Genomic DNA, 12,578 nt, shown 5'->3' with positions numbered 1-12,578 from the left:
TCTTTATCTTCCCGTGTGGTGCGCAGGGCCAGCTAGAGTCAAGTTAAATTCGGTTACTGTGCAGAACAGGATGTAACGAAGTGGGTAATTTTGAAAATTCGTTCTATAATCTGGAGACGTTGACGTAGTTTTACACTGGGATTTTCTTATGATTTGAAGGAATTTGTTTATTGTGTTGTAGTGCTTGTTCACCATAAAATATAGAAAGTATTTTCTTTGCAAGTCTTGTTGACTGCTTGATCTGTGGGCCAGACTCTCACGACTGTTTTCTTTACATTTGTTCTCTGATAAGGTCATGATTGTCCACAGTACTTGTCTCATGAAGTGGGTAAGGCCAGATGTTCCAGAAACGTGGCTGATGCAAGAAAAGTAGTCTTTAGAGAGGTTGTTTTGCAAAACTCAAGGGGCGCGTGAACATTCCATGTAAGGACAAAAGACATATCTGCTTGGCAAACGTAGTTATTTTGTAGGTGTTAGGGAACTTTTGTGGGCGATAGGGAAGCGTGAACTCTGTAATCTCTGGACATCGGTGCATGTCTAGAAGTTGTTTATTACACTGTATAAAAAGCTAAGGCTGATGCTGTTTGGGTGGCGTCCTCGGATTTTGCTGCCGAGGTCGCCTTTATTGAGATAAAATGTTTGCTTGTTCTGTAATAAAATGTTTGTTTCTTCTGCTGGCTGTGTTCATCAGTGGGCGTTGGCGCACCAGGCAATAAGCTCGTTTGGCTAACACAGGTGGGCACCACTTGTGGGGGTGGGGTCTCTTCAGGTGAAAAAAGGCTCCTTGCAAGTTAGAAAACTACATAAGCCAAGTAAGCAGTTAAATGCTTTCTTTTCTCTCTCCTTTGCCCTCTGCTGCTGGTTTTCTGCTTGAAAGGAGTTTCTGTTTGGGTGTGTGTGCTCCAAATGGGCCAGAAAAATCTGTTATGGGAAGTATAGCCCCAGTCTGCGAATTTAGGTATCCACAGATGGGAACCAGACTTGAGAAACATATATAGGTTATACTGAAGGCCAGTGTGGCATACTGGGTGGACATCTGGACCCTATAGGATCTGGGCTGGACCCTATAGGATCTGGGGCTAAAATACACACGTGCGCACACACAAAATGAAAGCTCAGTGACCAGCCATGGGTCACGCATACAACAGGGGAGGAGGGGCTGTGGCTCGGTGTAAGAGCATCTGCCCAGTGTGCAGAAAATCCCCATTTCATAAGATCATAAGAGAAGCCCTGTTGGATCAGGCCAATGGCCCATTCAGTTCAACACTCTGTGTCACAGAGTGGCCAAAACCCAGGTGCCATCAGGAGGTCCACCAGCAGAGCCAGAACTCCAAAAGCCCTCCCACTGTGGCCCCCCAAGCACCAAGTATACAGAGCATCACTGCCCCAGACATAAGAACATCAGAGAAGCCATGTTGGATCAGGCCAGCAGCTGCATGTGGAGGAGGAGTGGGGAATCAAACCCGGTTCTCCCAGATTAGAGGCCGCGCTCCTAACTACTACACCAAAATGAAGGAGAGAGAGAGGAGGAGATTGGATTTATACCCCACCCTTCACTTGGGAGTCTCACAGCACCTTACAATCTCCTTTCCCTGCCCCTCCCCACAGCAGACACCCTGTGAGGTAGGTGGGGCTGAGAGAGCTCTTGAGAGAACAGCTTTGAGAGAACTTGTGACCGGCCAAAGGTCACCCAGCTGGCTGCACGTGGAGAAGTGGGAAATCAAACCCGGTTCTCCCAGATTTGATTCCCCACTCCTCCACATGCAGCTGCTGGCCTGCGTCCCCCTCCTGTCTCTGTGCCAGTCTCTGCAGCCTTGAATACATTTGAAGACCTTGGCGGCTCAACCCACACACATGGCCCCTGACAGATGCCGGACAAGAACTCACGCACCCCTACAAGAATGGTCCGGTTTTTATTGTCAAGGAACGGGAGGGGGAAGTCCAGATCTATATCACAATTTTAAAAACAGTAGAAAATGTCGTTACAAACACAAACGGGGAGCTTCCCCTCCCCCTCTTTATGCCGGGGGGAGGGGGGCCGCCGTGACATGATTCGGTGAGCAGAGAGGCTCGCGGTACCTGATGTGGCAGAGGAATCGTACCTGGTTAACGTGAGGCGTGTACAGGGGAGAGACTGGTCTCCCGTCTCAGCAGCGGGCACAACGGGAAGGAGCTGGCGGATAAATAAAAAGAGGAGGGGGCTGGAGACCGAGTCTGGCTCCGGTACGTCAAGTCTGCAAGGTGCATTGGCGGTGTTTGAGCTGCCTGTTCCGACCCCCGTTCGACCCATTGGTTCCCGCTGACAACGTTGAGACACTCGGGAGTCCGCAACCACAGCCGGGACGCTGGCGGCCGGAGACGAAAACCGTCCTGCCGCGCCACCATGGGGCCGAGTGTGTGGCACAGGGGCAGCCTTCTGAGGTATGTGAGGCGCTGCGGCACTGGCTCTCGGGTGGCGGGTGGCTTCAGAGATAAGCAAGGGAGGGTGTCGAGTGAGAGCCAGGGGAGTATTTGGTAGTCCAGCATCTCGGCGGCGGAGGTGTCCGCTAGCATGTCCAGACCTGCAGGGGGAAGAGAGGTCGTCGGCCTCGAGGGGAAGGAGCCCACCCCGTCCCCCACAACTTTATCAAGAAAGCCTCAGCCGTGCGCTTGGCCCGACTGCGTAAGGGTCCCAAGAACACGGTCTTGGAAAGGCTAAGCAAGCAGAGCTTCCCACGGGTTCCCAAAGGTGCCCAGCCTGCACAGCCGGGCGACGCAGCAAGTCGAATGTGTCCCTCACACACCCCCGCCCCCCGGTGTGTGCCCTGGCCGTACGTCGTTCCATTTGCAAGCAGAAATCTAGTGCCAGATCCAGAAAGAGATTGGGCACCAGTGCTCCCTTCTAAGCTGTGGAGTCTTGTGAGCAAAAATTCTACTTGGGGAGCTACTGGCATTAAACCTAATGTAGCCAATCCTCTAAGAGCTTACAGTAGCCCCTGTAAGAAGAGCTCTGTAAGCTCTTGGAGGATTGGCTACATTAGGGGTGTGTGGCCTAATATGCAAAGGAGTCCCTGCTACAAAAAGAGCGAGTATTTTGTGGACTGCATAAATTAGTATGCCCTGGAGCCATTCCTTCCTGAATCGAGACAAAAATGTGTGAGCTGGAGGCGAAAAAATCTGTGAGCTGGCTCACACTCACTCAGCTTAGAGGGAACACGGTTGGGCACCCCTCCCGCCAATGTGCTGAGCAGCAGGAAGAGGCTTTGTGTCACGGGAAACGACCCCTCCCCCCCCCGAAACAAACCGTCTGTGGGATGTGACCAGTGTTCCCTCTTCGCTGAGTTAGTGTGAGCTAGCTCACAGTTTGTTAGCCTCCGGCTCCGATTTGTGTCTCTGGAAGGAGGGCTCCAGGGCAAACTAATCTATGCAGCAGCCAAAGGGGCTCACTCACAACTGTAATACTAGCAGCTCACAATGGAGAATTTTTGCTCACAGGACTCCACAGCGTAGAGGGAGCCTTGGTGGAGACCCCAAGTTTCAGCCCACGGGACTGCAAAACGGTCAGCGTATAAATACGTAGACCAGAGGTCCCCGACACGGTCCCCATGGGCACCACTGTGCCCTCTAGCACACCTTTCCTGGTGCCCAGCAAGTGTTTTTAGAAAGTGGGTGGGAACGGGAGGGACTTCGGTCCAGCAGGACTTCTGATTGTGCAGATTCTTTAAACGTTACTATGACATCAACTTCCCAGCACGGCACAAGGATCTTCACTGTGGGGCTGAAGGTGAAGCTGTGGCAGCCATTTTCCGGCTGGCCCTGCCTCCCGCGGCAGCCATTTTGTGGCCAGCTCCGCCTCCTACGGCGGCCATTTTGTAACTGCGCCCACCATGCTGTGTCAGGATTCCAAAGGTGCCCACAGGCTTAGAAAGGTGGGGGGCCCCTAACATGAGGTGGGGAAAGGAGGAAGGGAAGCGTCCCTAGGTGAGGAACTGCCACCAGGGGGGCGGCACCAGGGGGCGGCACAACCAAGAGCGTTTCAGTTAAAATCACACACTATGTCTGGAGGCACGTGTGAAATTCTTTGAGGGGGATGTAAGGCCAGCACAGAGGTTCCGAATGGGTCAGCCTCTCCCAGGCACAAGGACTTCAGGGAAGCCATGCGGTCATCCGCCCTGGTTTCCCCTTGTTCCGCCCCCCCCTACGCAAACAGGGAGTGGGGTGGGGCTTACCTTAACTGTGCTGTCAACGGCGCCCGAGAACAAGCGCCCCCTGGAGACGGCCAGTGCTGTGACGCTGCCCTGGTGGCGCAGGAGTGTTTGGGTGCAGATCATGTTGTCCATGCTCCACACCTGCGAGCGGAAACACAACAGGCAGCGTAAGAACATCAGAGAAGCCAATGTTGGATCGGGCCAGTGGCCCCTCCAGTCCAACACTCTGTGTCACACAGGGGCCGAAAATACCAGGGGCCATCAGGAGGTCCAGCAGTGGGGTCAGGACACTAGAAGCCCCTCCCACTGTTGCCCCCCCCCAGGCACCAAGAAGACAGAGCATCCCTTGCTCCAGACATAAGAACAGAAGAGAAGCCCTGTTGGATCAGACCAGTGGCCCATCCAGTCCAGCACTCTGTGTCACACAGTGGCCAAAACCCAGGGGCCATCAGGAGGTCCACCAGCCAAAACCCAGGGGCCATCAGGAGGTCCACCAACCAAAACCCAGGTACCATCAAGAGGTCCACCAGCCAAAACCCAGGTACCATCAAGAGGTCCACCAGCCCAAACCCAGGGGCCATCAAGAGGTCCACCAGCCCAAACCCAGGTGCCATCAAGAGGTCCACCAGCCCAAATCCAGGGGCCATCAGGAGGTCCACCAGCCAACACCCAGGTGCCATCAAGAGGTCCACCAGCCCAAACCCAGGGGCCATCAAGAGGTCCACCAGCCCAAACCCAGGTGCCATCAAGAGGTCCACCAGCCCAAACCCAGGGGCCATCAGGAAGTCCACCCCCCCCAAGCATCAAGAAGATAGCGCATCACTGCCCCACATGTAAGAATGTAAGAAAAGTCAATGTTGGATCAGGCCAGTGGCCCCTCCAGTCCAACATTCTGTGTCACACAGTGGCCAAAACCCAGGGGCCATCAGGAGGTCCACCAGCGGGGCCAGGACTCCAGAAGCCCTCCCGCTCTTGCCCCCCCCAAGCACCAAGAAGACAGAGCCCCACTGCCCCAGACCGTGTGTTCCATGTAGACCTCGTAGCTGAGAGCCACTGACTGCAAACAAACACCACGGCAGGGACTGAGGGACCCAGAGAGACGTTCAGGGCTGCCATGAGGAGGCTCTGCCCACCTCTGCTTCCGTTCAAGGGTGTCGAGGCCCGTTCGAGACCAGAACGGGCCCCGAGAAAGGGGAAGCGCGCTCGAGGAGGAAGGGGAGCCAGAAAGCGAGGGAGCTTCGGCTACGAGGAAATGTGCAAGGAACATTCAGCAATGGAGTGATGGGTCTGCTCAGGCTTCTGTAAGAGCCGATACGATATTGTGACGGGGGAGAGAGGATTAGGATCAAGACAGTCGCTCTCCTAACTCTTTCCGGGGGTGGGTGAAGAGTGCCGTTCAGTCACAGCTGCTTTACGGGGACCCCGGTGGGGTTTGTAGTATGAATGGGAATATAAAGATTTTCATATATAGGTTTTTCCTTCTTGATTGTTCATATTCATATTTATCTGGTTTTTATAGATTTATTCTTTAAGTAATATTTTATTAGGATGTTAGAAAGGCCTGTTATATAGAAGGCTTTCCTCTTGTAGGTCTGATATTGTTAGCAACATAATCGGTACAAAGTTCATGATTCTGTAGTTCTTAGGGCAAACCTTTCAATGTCTGGGTCAGATAGGATTTTAGTCTCGTATCAGTAATGAATACTTTTGTTTGGGGAAGAACAAGCTTTAGCCGATATGCCTTAGGTCACGTCAAGCAAATATGTGACGCCATTGCATAGACACACCTTTCTTACATTTGACCAATAAGGAGATTTTAATGTAAATGTTGTTTAAGTTTTTGTAACCAATTATGCCTTTTGAATATTATTCCCATGATGATGATGTCAGTCCATGTATAAAATATCATGTATTTCCTGAATGTGTTCAGAATATGCTCAAGAAGAAGATGAAGAAAAAGAAGAAAGTTGTCAATTTCTGGTTAACTATTTGGTCTAATTGTTTTCCTATTGATTGAGGCCTGTTTCCTGATTATGCTGAGAAGAAAGCCGTCAGTTTTGATGGGTCCTTTGGCCTAACTGTTTCCCATATTTCATTACAATAAAATACAAGAACTTCCTCCTCGTTTGACTTCATTTTTGACATGGAATCTAATGTTTAACAACAGGTTCTCAAGGCGAGAGGCCTTCAGAGGTGTTTTGCCATTTTGCCTGCCTCTGCGTAGCAACCCCGGACTTCCTCGGTGGCCTCCCATCCGAGTGCCAACCGGGGCTGACCCTGCTTGGCTTCCGAGACCTGACGAGATCGGGCTTGCCTGGGCCACCCAAGTCAAGGCAACTCTTTCTAGGCCCCCGGGTTTTCTATAACATTCACCCACGAGAATCACCTTGGGGACAATTTTTGCACAGGACCTCCCTGGGATGGTTCTGGAGGCCCCAGGCGAGGATCTGCTTGGCCATCGGTAAATACGGCCCCGTCCTCGACACCTGGGTGACTTCCCAAAGCACAACGCCGTTTCCCGACGCGTCCGGTGCTCCCGAAGGGGCTGAACTGAGGGCTTCGGGCTTGGCTTCTCGGCACACCCAAATCGGGCTTGCCCTTTGGGGCACCGGGTCGTGGAGTCGGCAGGCCTGGCCCCTTGCTCCCCTGCCCCGTGTGAACCGGAGAAAACTGCAACTGAACAACTGCAGGGGGAGGTGGGGTCATGTGCCTAAGCCTTTGCTGCCCCTCCCGAAACAGGCCAATCCTCAGCTGGGGGACACTTCCATACGCCAACCAGACAGGAAGGATGAATATTCGCCCCGCGTCCTCAGAACAGCGCCTAAGCTTCTTCCTCTCCCACGCAGCCTTCCACCCCCCCGCCCCCTGTCCCTTGGATAAGGAGGCCCCCCGTACCCGCAGGGATCGGTCGTACGAAGCGCTGAAGACTTTGGTTTGGTCAGGCGTGGAGATGACGGCCAGGGCGTACACGGTGCCCACGTGTCCCGTCAGCGTGCGCACCTGCTCCTTGGATTCGATGTCCCACACCTGCAAGAAAAGGACGCACGGATCAAGCACGGCCAAATGTTAGGAGGAACTTCCTGACTGCTAGAGCGGTCCCTTGGGGGAACAGGCTTCCTCGGGAGGAGGGGGTGGGCTCTCCTTCTTCGGAGGTTTTCAAACAGAGGCTAGGTGGCCATCTGACAGCAATGCGGATTCTGTGGACTTGGGCAGATCACGAGAAGGGAGGGCCAGAAGGGTGGCCTCAGGGCTTAGTTCTTGTGCCCAGTGTTCCCTCTAAGCTGAGTTAGTGTGAGCTAGCTCAGTTTTTTAGCCTCCAGCTCAGACTTTTGCCTCAGCTCAGGAAGGAGGGCTCCAGAGCAAAGTAATTCATGCAGCAGCCAAATCGCTCGCTCACAACCTCAACGCCAGTAGCTCACAAAGTAGAATTTTTGCTCACAGGACTCCACAGCTTAGAGGCAGCACTGCTTGTGGCCCTTTCTAGCACACCCAGGGAAATGTTGATCGCCACTTTGGAACCAGGAAGCAATTTTTCTCCAGGCCACTTTGGCTGGAAATCTTGGAGGTCTTTTGCCATCTTCTGGGCATGGAACAGGCGTCACTGGGTGTGGTTTGGGGTGTGGGGGGGAGGTATTTGTGAATTCCCTGCATTGTGCAGGGAGTCGGACTAGATGACCCTGGAGGCCCCTCCCAACTCTATGATTCTATAAGTGTCAACTTCTGAACACGCCGGCTCTCCCAGCAGCTCCTCCTCAGGTCTGCTGAGAAGAGAACACAGCGAGGGACTCCCGATGGCCGCTGGAAAACCCCTGGCTGTCTGCGAGACGGTCAACGCCCGAGGCGGCGCCCTCGCGCCTCGCCCTCCCTTACGTGAATGAGATTCTCATAGGTGCCGCAGACGATGTGGTGGTTGGTGACCGCGATGGAGTAGACGCTCCCACCCGAGGTCTGCAGGACGTGCACGCACTCCAGGTTCCGGATGTCCCAGATCTAGGCGGCAAAAGCAGAAGGTGAGAGGGCAATTCCCAGAGAGGCTTTTGCCATCCTTTGGTACGTGGCTCCGGACAGTCGAAGGCCGGAGGGAGGAACCAGGAACATACAGACCTTGATGGTTTGGTAGGACCCGCTGTACAGGTAATTCTGGGACGCCACGAGCGCCCGGACCCAGTGGTTAAGGCCTGTCAGCTCCTTCTTCAGCTTCAGCTCCGTGCCCACGATATCCCAGACCTGGAGGAAGGAATAACCGGGCGTGCCTTCAACAGGGGCATGAGGACCTCTGTTAGAAGCCTCCCGTTCAAAGGTGGGCAGAGGTATGCACGGGTGAACCCGAGGTCAGGTTATAGCACAGCGTGTCTGTGACGACCCCTTAACTGGGGAGGTCTGGTTTTACTTTAAAATGTTCTTTCTGTTTTGTTTTACTCTGTATATCCGGCTGCCACCAGGAAATTTTAAGGCTTTCCAAACCTTTATAATATAATATTTTTTTCTACTGGGTAGGTAGGTCGGGTCTTTAGGCTTTCAAGGGACTTTGTGTTCCTCAGGATGTATTTATTTCAGAGCTGGTATACTTGAATGAAATAGGATTTATTTAAATAAAGCATAAATACGAGGGTAGAACCATGTAACTAGTAAAGTAGGTATAACACACAGTTTGCTCCCTACTGACAGGGATTTTTCATAGGTAACTTAGTAACACTTTTCCTTCAAGTCCATATAACCTTTACTGTTTCCTAGACTCTCAGCTTTCAGCTTATAACTCCTATAACACAGAACTGAATGTCTCTCCTTTCACACACAAATATTTAACTCAGAACTCTTATATCATACAAGACTGCTTCACTCTTTTCATACACAGAACCAAATTATCCCACACAGGGATGTGTCTCCTTCTCTCAGAGACAGAACTTAACTGACTTAACAACTGTCTTTTTCAACTGTCCCAACTCTAACTGTCACTCTTGACAGACATAAATATCATCCACACAGCATCACTTCCAAAACCCCTCCCCCTTTCTGCCAATCACCAATCACACCACTTGCCTGTTTCAACCACCCTAGACTATCTCTCATCGCCATGCAACCAAACCTTTAAACACACACACACACACACAGTTAAACATGAAATCATTACAGTGTCCTTCAGGACGCCGCAGAGAAGACAGCTGCAGCTGTCTCAAGCTACTGAGCCATGCTGCACACACAGAACAAACGGGGCAGGAAGAGTAGGCAAGGGACGCTTTTCTTTCCTCACCCAAAATACCAGTAGGTTCAGGACAGACAAAAATAAATACTCCTGTACTCGAGGGGAGATTAAAATGTGGAATTCGCTGCCAGAGGATGCAGCGATGGCCACAGGCATTCGTGGAGAACAGGTCTATCAGTGGCTACTAGCTAGAGTAACTAAAGGGAACCTCCACATTCAGGGGCAGTCAGCCTCCGAATCCCAGTCCCAGGAGGCAGCGTCAGAGGAAGGCCTCAGCGTCAGCCTCTAGGCCCTGTTGTTAAACCTCCAGAGGGATTGGCTGGCCCCGTGTGAGACAGGAGGCTGGACTAGATGGACCCCTCTCAGTAGTCCAATTCACCAGGGTTCTTCTCACGTTCTAAGCCCGTCCCCCCGTCCCCGTTGCTTTGAACTGGGGAAATGAATGGCAACATGGTAGAATCGGGGGGGGGGGCAGTGTTCCCTCTAAGCTGAGTTAGTGTGAGCTAAAAAGGTAAAGGTAAAGGTTCCCCTTGCTCGAAAGCCAGTCGAGTCCGACTCTAGGGTTGCGGTGCTCATCTCCGTTTCAAAGCCGAAGAGCCAGCACTGTCCGAAGACGTTTCTGTGGTCATGTGGCCGGCATGACTAAACACCAAGCCGCACGGAACGCTGTTACCTTCCCACCGAAGTGGTCCCTATTTATCTACTTGCAATTTCTTGCTTTCGAACTGCTAGGTTGGCAGGAGCTGGAACTAGAGATGGGAGCTCACTCCGTCATGCGGCACACTCGGGTCTCGAACTGCTGAACTACCGACCTTCCACAGCCTGCAGTTCAGCGTCTTAACCACTTGAGTCACCACAGCTCCTAGTGTGAGCTAGCTCACAGTTTTTCAGCCTCTGGCTCACACATTTTTGTCTTAGCACAGGAAGGGATGGCTCCAGAGCAGACTAATTTATGCAGTGGCCAAATCACCCGCTCGCAACTTTAATGCCAGCAGCTCACAAAGTAGAATTTTTGCTCACAGGGCTCCACAGCTTAGAGGGAACATTGGGGGGGGGTGTTGCTCGATCTGTGGGCCAAACAGACCAAGGGCGTGGAAGGGTAGGGAGAAGAAGGGAAAGGCCTGGGGTAAAAACAGTGGCAGGCATTCGACAAATCCAAAAACTGCTGTCTGCGGTCAGAGGGTGAAGACAGAAAGACCGGCAGCCGTACTGGGGAAATCTAATCTAATAGCCTAAACTAAATGCTGTATGCTTTTGTAACAATACATGTTCAAATATCAAGTCTAAGTGGGGGGTTTTGTATTATGAAATATTCATAAGTATCCTGATATCCAATGTTCTATTATTTTCATACATATGCAATGGGGGAAAAAATAACATAAACCAATCACAAGACAGAGAGCTCACAGATTACAGGACTGGCGTGTGTATTTACAAAGCCTCCAAAGTGAAAGAGCTTTAGAGTTTGAGACTATTCCTCACGGGTTTTTGAACCTCTGTTGCTCCTCAGAGGTGTAAACAGTTTTTGATGTTTAATGATATAAGCTCCAGTATAGAATGGTCAAAGGAAGACTGCATGAATGATATTCTCTGATGAAGAAACAAAACGCCTGAGACTACCTGGGATCTGCGTTAGCAGTAGTTCAATTCACAGAGTTTAAGGGTTGCCACACCTGTCTGGAGATACCTGGGATCTGCGTTAGCAGTGGTTCAATTTGGAGAGTAGTTGTTTAATTCACAGAGTGGACATATTGTGGCGTTCTTAAGCCTTACCAAGCTCATTTCGTCACACAGTGGACGTTCCACGGCTTTTGACAATATTGCTCTGGTTCAAGGTCTGTATTGATAAGGTAAAGGTTCCCTTGCTCGAAAGCCAGTCGAATCCAACTCTAGGGTTGCGGTGCTCATCTCCGTTTCCAAACCGAAGAGCCAGCGCTGTCCGAAGACATTTCCGTGGTCATGTGGCCGGCATGACTAAACACCAAGTCGCACAGAACGCTGTTACCTTCCCACCGAAGGGGTCCCTATTTATCTACTTGCAATTTCTTGCTTTCGAAGTGCTAGGTTGGCAGGAGCTGGAACTAGAGATGGGAGCTCACTCCGTCATGCGGCACACTCGGGTCTCGAACTGCTGAACTACCGACCTTCCACAGCCTGCAGTTCAGCGTCTTAACCACTTGAGTCACCACAGCTCCTAGTGTGAGCTAGCTCACAGTTTTTCAGCCTCTGTCTTAACCACTTGAGCCACCGCAGCTCCTATTTCTATATTGATACCATTGCTTAAAAGGGACCTTTTTCCACTTCGGTGACTTTGCAGATATCCACCCCCGTCTTGTAATCCAAGAGCTTCTTATCTTGTGATTGGTTTATGTTATTGTCTTTTTCCCCCACTGTGAATGTATGAAACAATAGAAAATTGGATATTAGGATACTTATGAATGGTTCATAGTACAAAACCAAAAAAACCCCACTTAGACTTGATATTTGAATATTTATCATTAAAAAAGCACACAGCATTTAGCTTAGGCCATTAGATTAGAAAGTACTGCAGGAACCGGCCGGGGAAACCAGTGGGGACTGAAAGGCCAGATTTGCCAGGTGGGAAGCCAGTGGGGACTGAAGACTCCATCCCCCCCCCCCCCCCCTTTCAGGGAGCCGCTGAACAGCATGTTGTGTGAGGAGACCAGTGTGCACACTGGGTTGTCGTGGGCGCGGATGGTGTTCACCTTCTGCAAGTTTTGAATGTCCCAGACCTGCGAGGGGAGAGAGGGGGAGAGGACACCATGTCGAAATTCCTCGACAGTCTCTCTGCGGCGCAGAGGGGGAGGCCCGCTGCCGAACAGAAACCGGCCAACTTACGATGATGGTGCAGTCCGCAGAGCCGCTGTACAGCTTGTTCCTGCGGAAAGAGCGAGGAGAGACCTTCAGGGCAGCAGCTCTGGTGTGGCAGGATTATAAGTGAGACGGGGCAGTTCTGTACGACAGTCTGAACTGAACTGGTCGAGGCCTTTTCGTTTCGTTCTCTTCCATAACACATGGAACTCCCTGCCACAGGAGTGTCAGAACCCACAGCTAACAACAAGGTACACACATTCAAGAATGGTTATACTTTTATTCAGGGCTATTTTTGGGCAGGAACGCACAGGAACGGAGTTCCGGCTGGCTCCCAAGTTGGCCACACCCAGCAG

General features: G+C 51.7%; 1 protein-coding gene across 1 annotated transcript in view; it reads right to left on the bottom strand.

Moving 5' to 3' along the window:
- Positions 1-1,910: 1,910 nt before the first annotated feature.
- Positions 1,911-12,578, bottom strand: part of TRAF7 (TNF receptor associated factor 7) — a gene marked incomplete at its 5' end in the record, with an annotated part of 27,215 nt that continues 16,547 nt past the window's right edge. Inside the window, 7 exons of the mRNA XM_015429016.1 lie at positions 1,911-2,561; positions 4,209-4,328; positions 7,083-7,214; positions 8,058-8,177; positions 8,292-8,419; positions 12,032-12,143; positions 12,250-12,289. Of these exons, the coding sequence (XP_015284502.1) occupies positions 2,547-2,561; positions 4,209-4,328; positions 7,083-7,214; positions 8,058-8,177; positions 8,292-8,419; positions 12,032-12,143; positions 12,250-12,289 (667 nt within the window). The remainder of the gene's footprint in view (positions 2,562-4,208; positions 4,329-7,082; positions 7,215-8,057; positions 8,178-8,291; positions 8,420-12,031; positions 12,144-12,249; positions 12,290-12,578) is intronic.

The sequence above is a fragment of the Gekko japonicus genome, unplaced genomic scaffold (assembly GCF_001447785.1).
Source record: "Gekko japonicus isolate JY-2015 unplaced genomic scaffold, Gekko_japonicus_V1.1 scaffold1395, whole genome shotgun sequence".
In the NCBI taxonomy this organism is placed as follows: domain Eukaryota; kingdom Metazoa; phylum Chordata; class Lepidosauria; order Squamata; family Gekkonidae; genus Gekko; species Gekko japonicus.
This window is presented reverse-complemented; position numbering and strand designations above follow the sequence as displayed.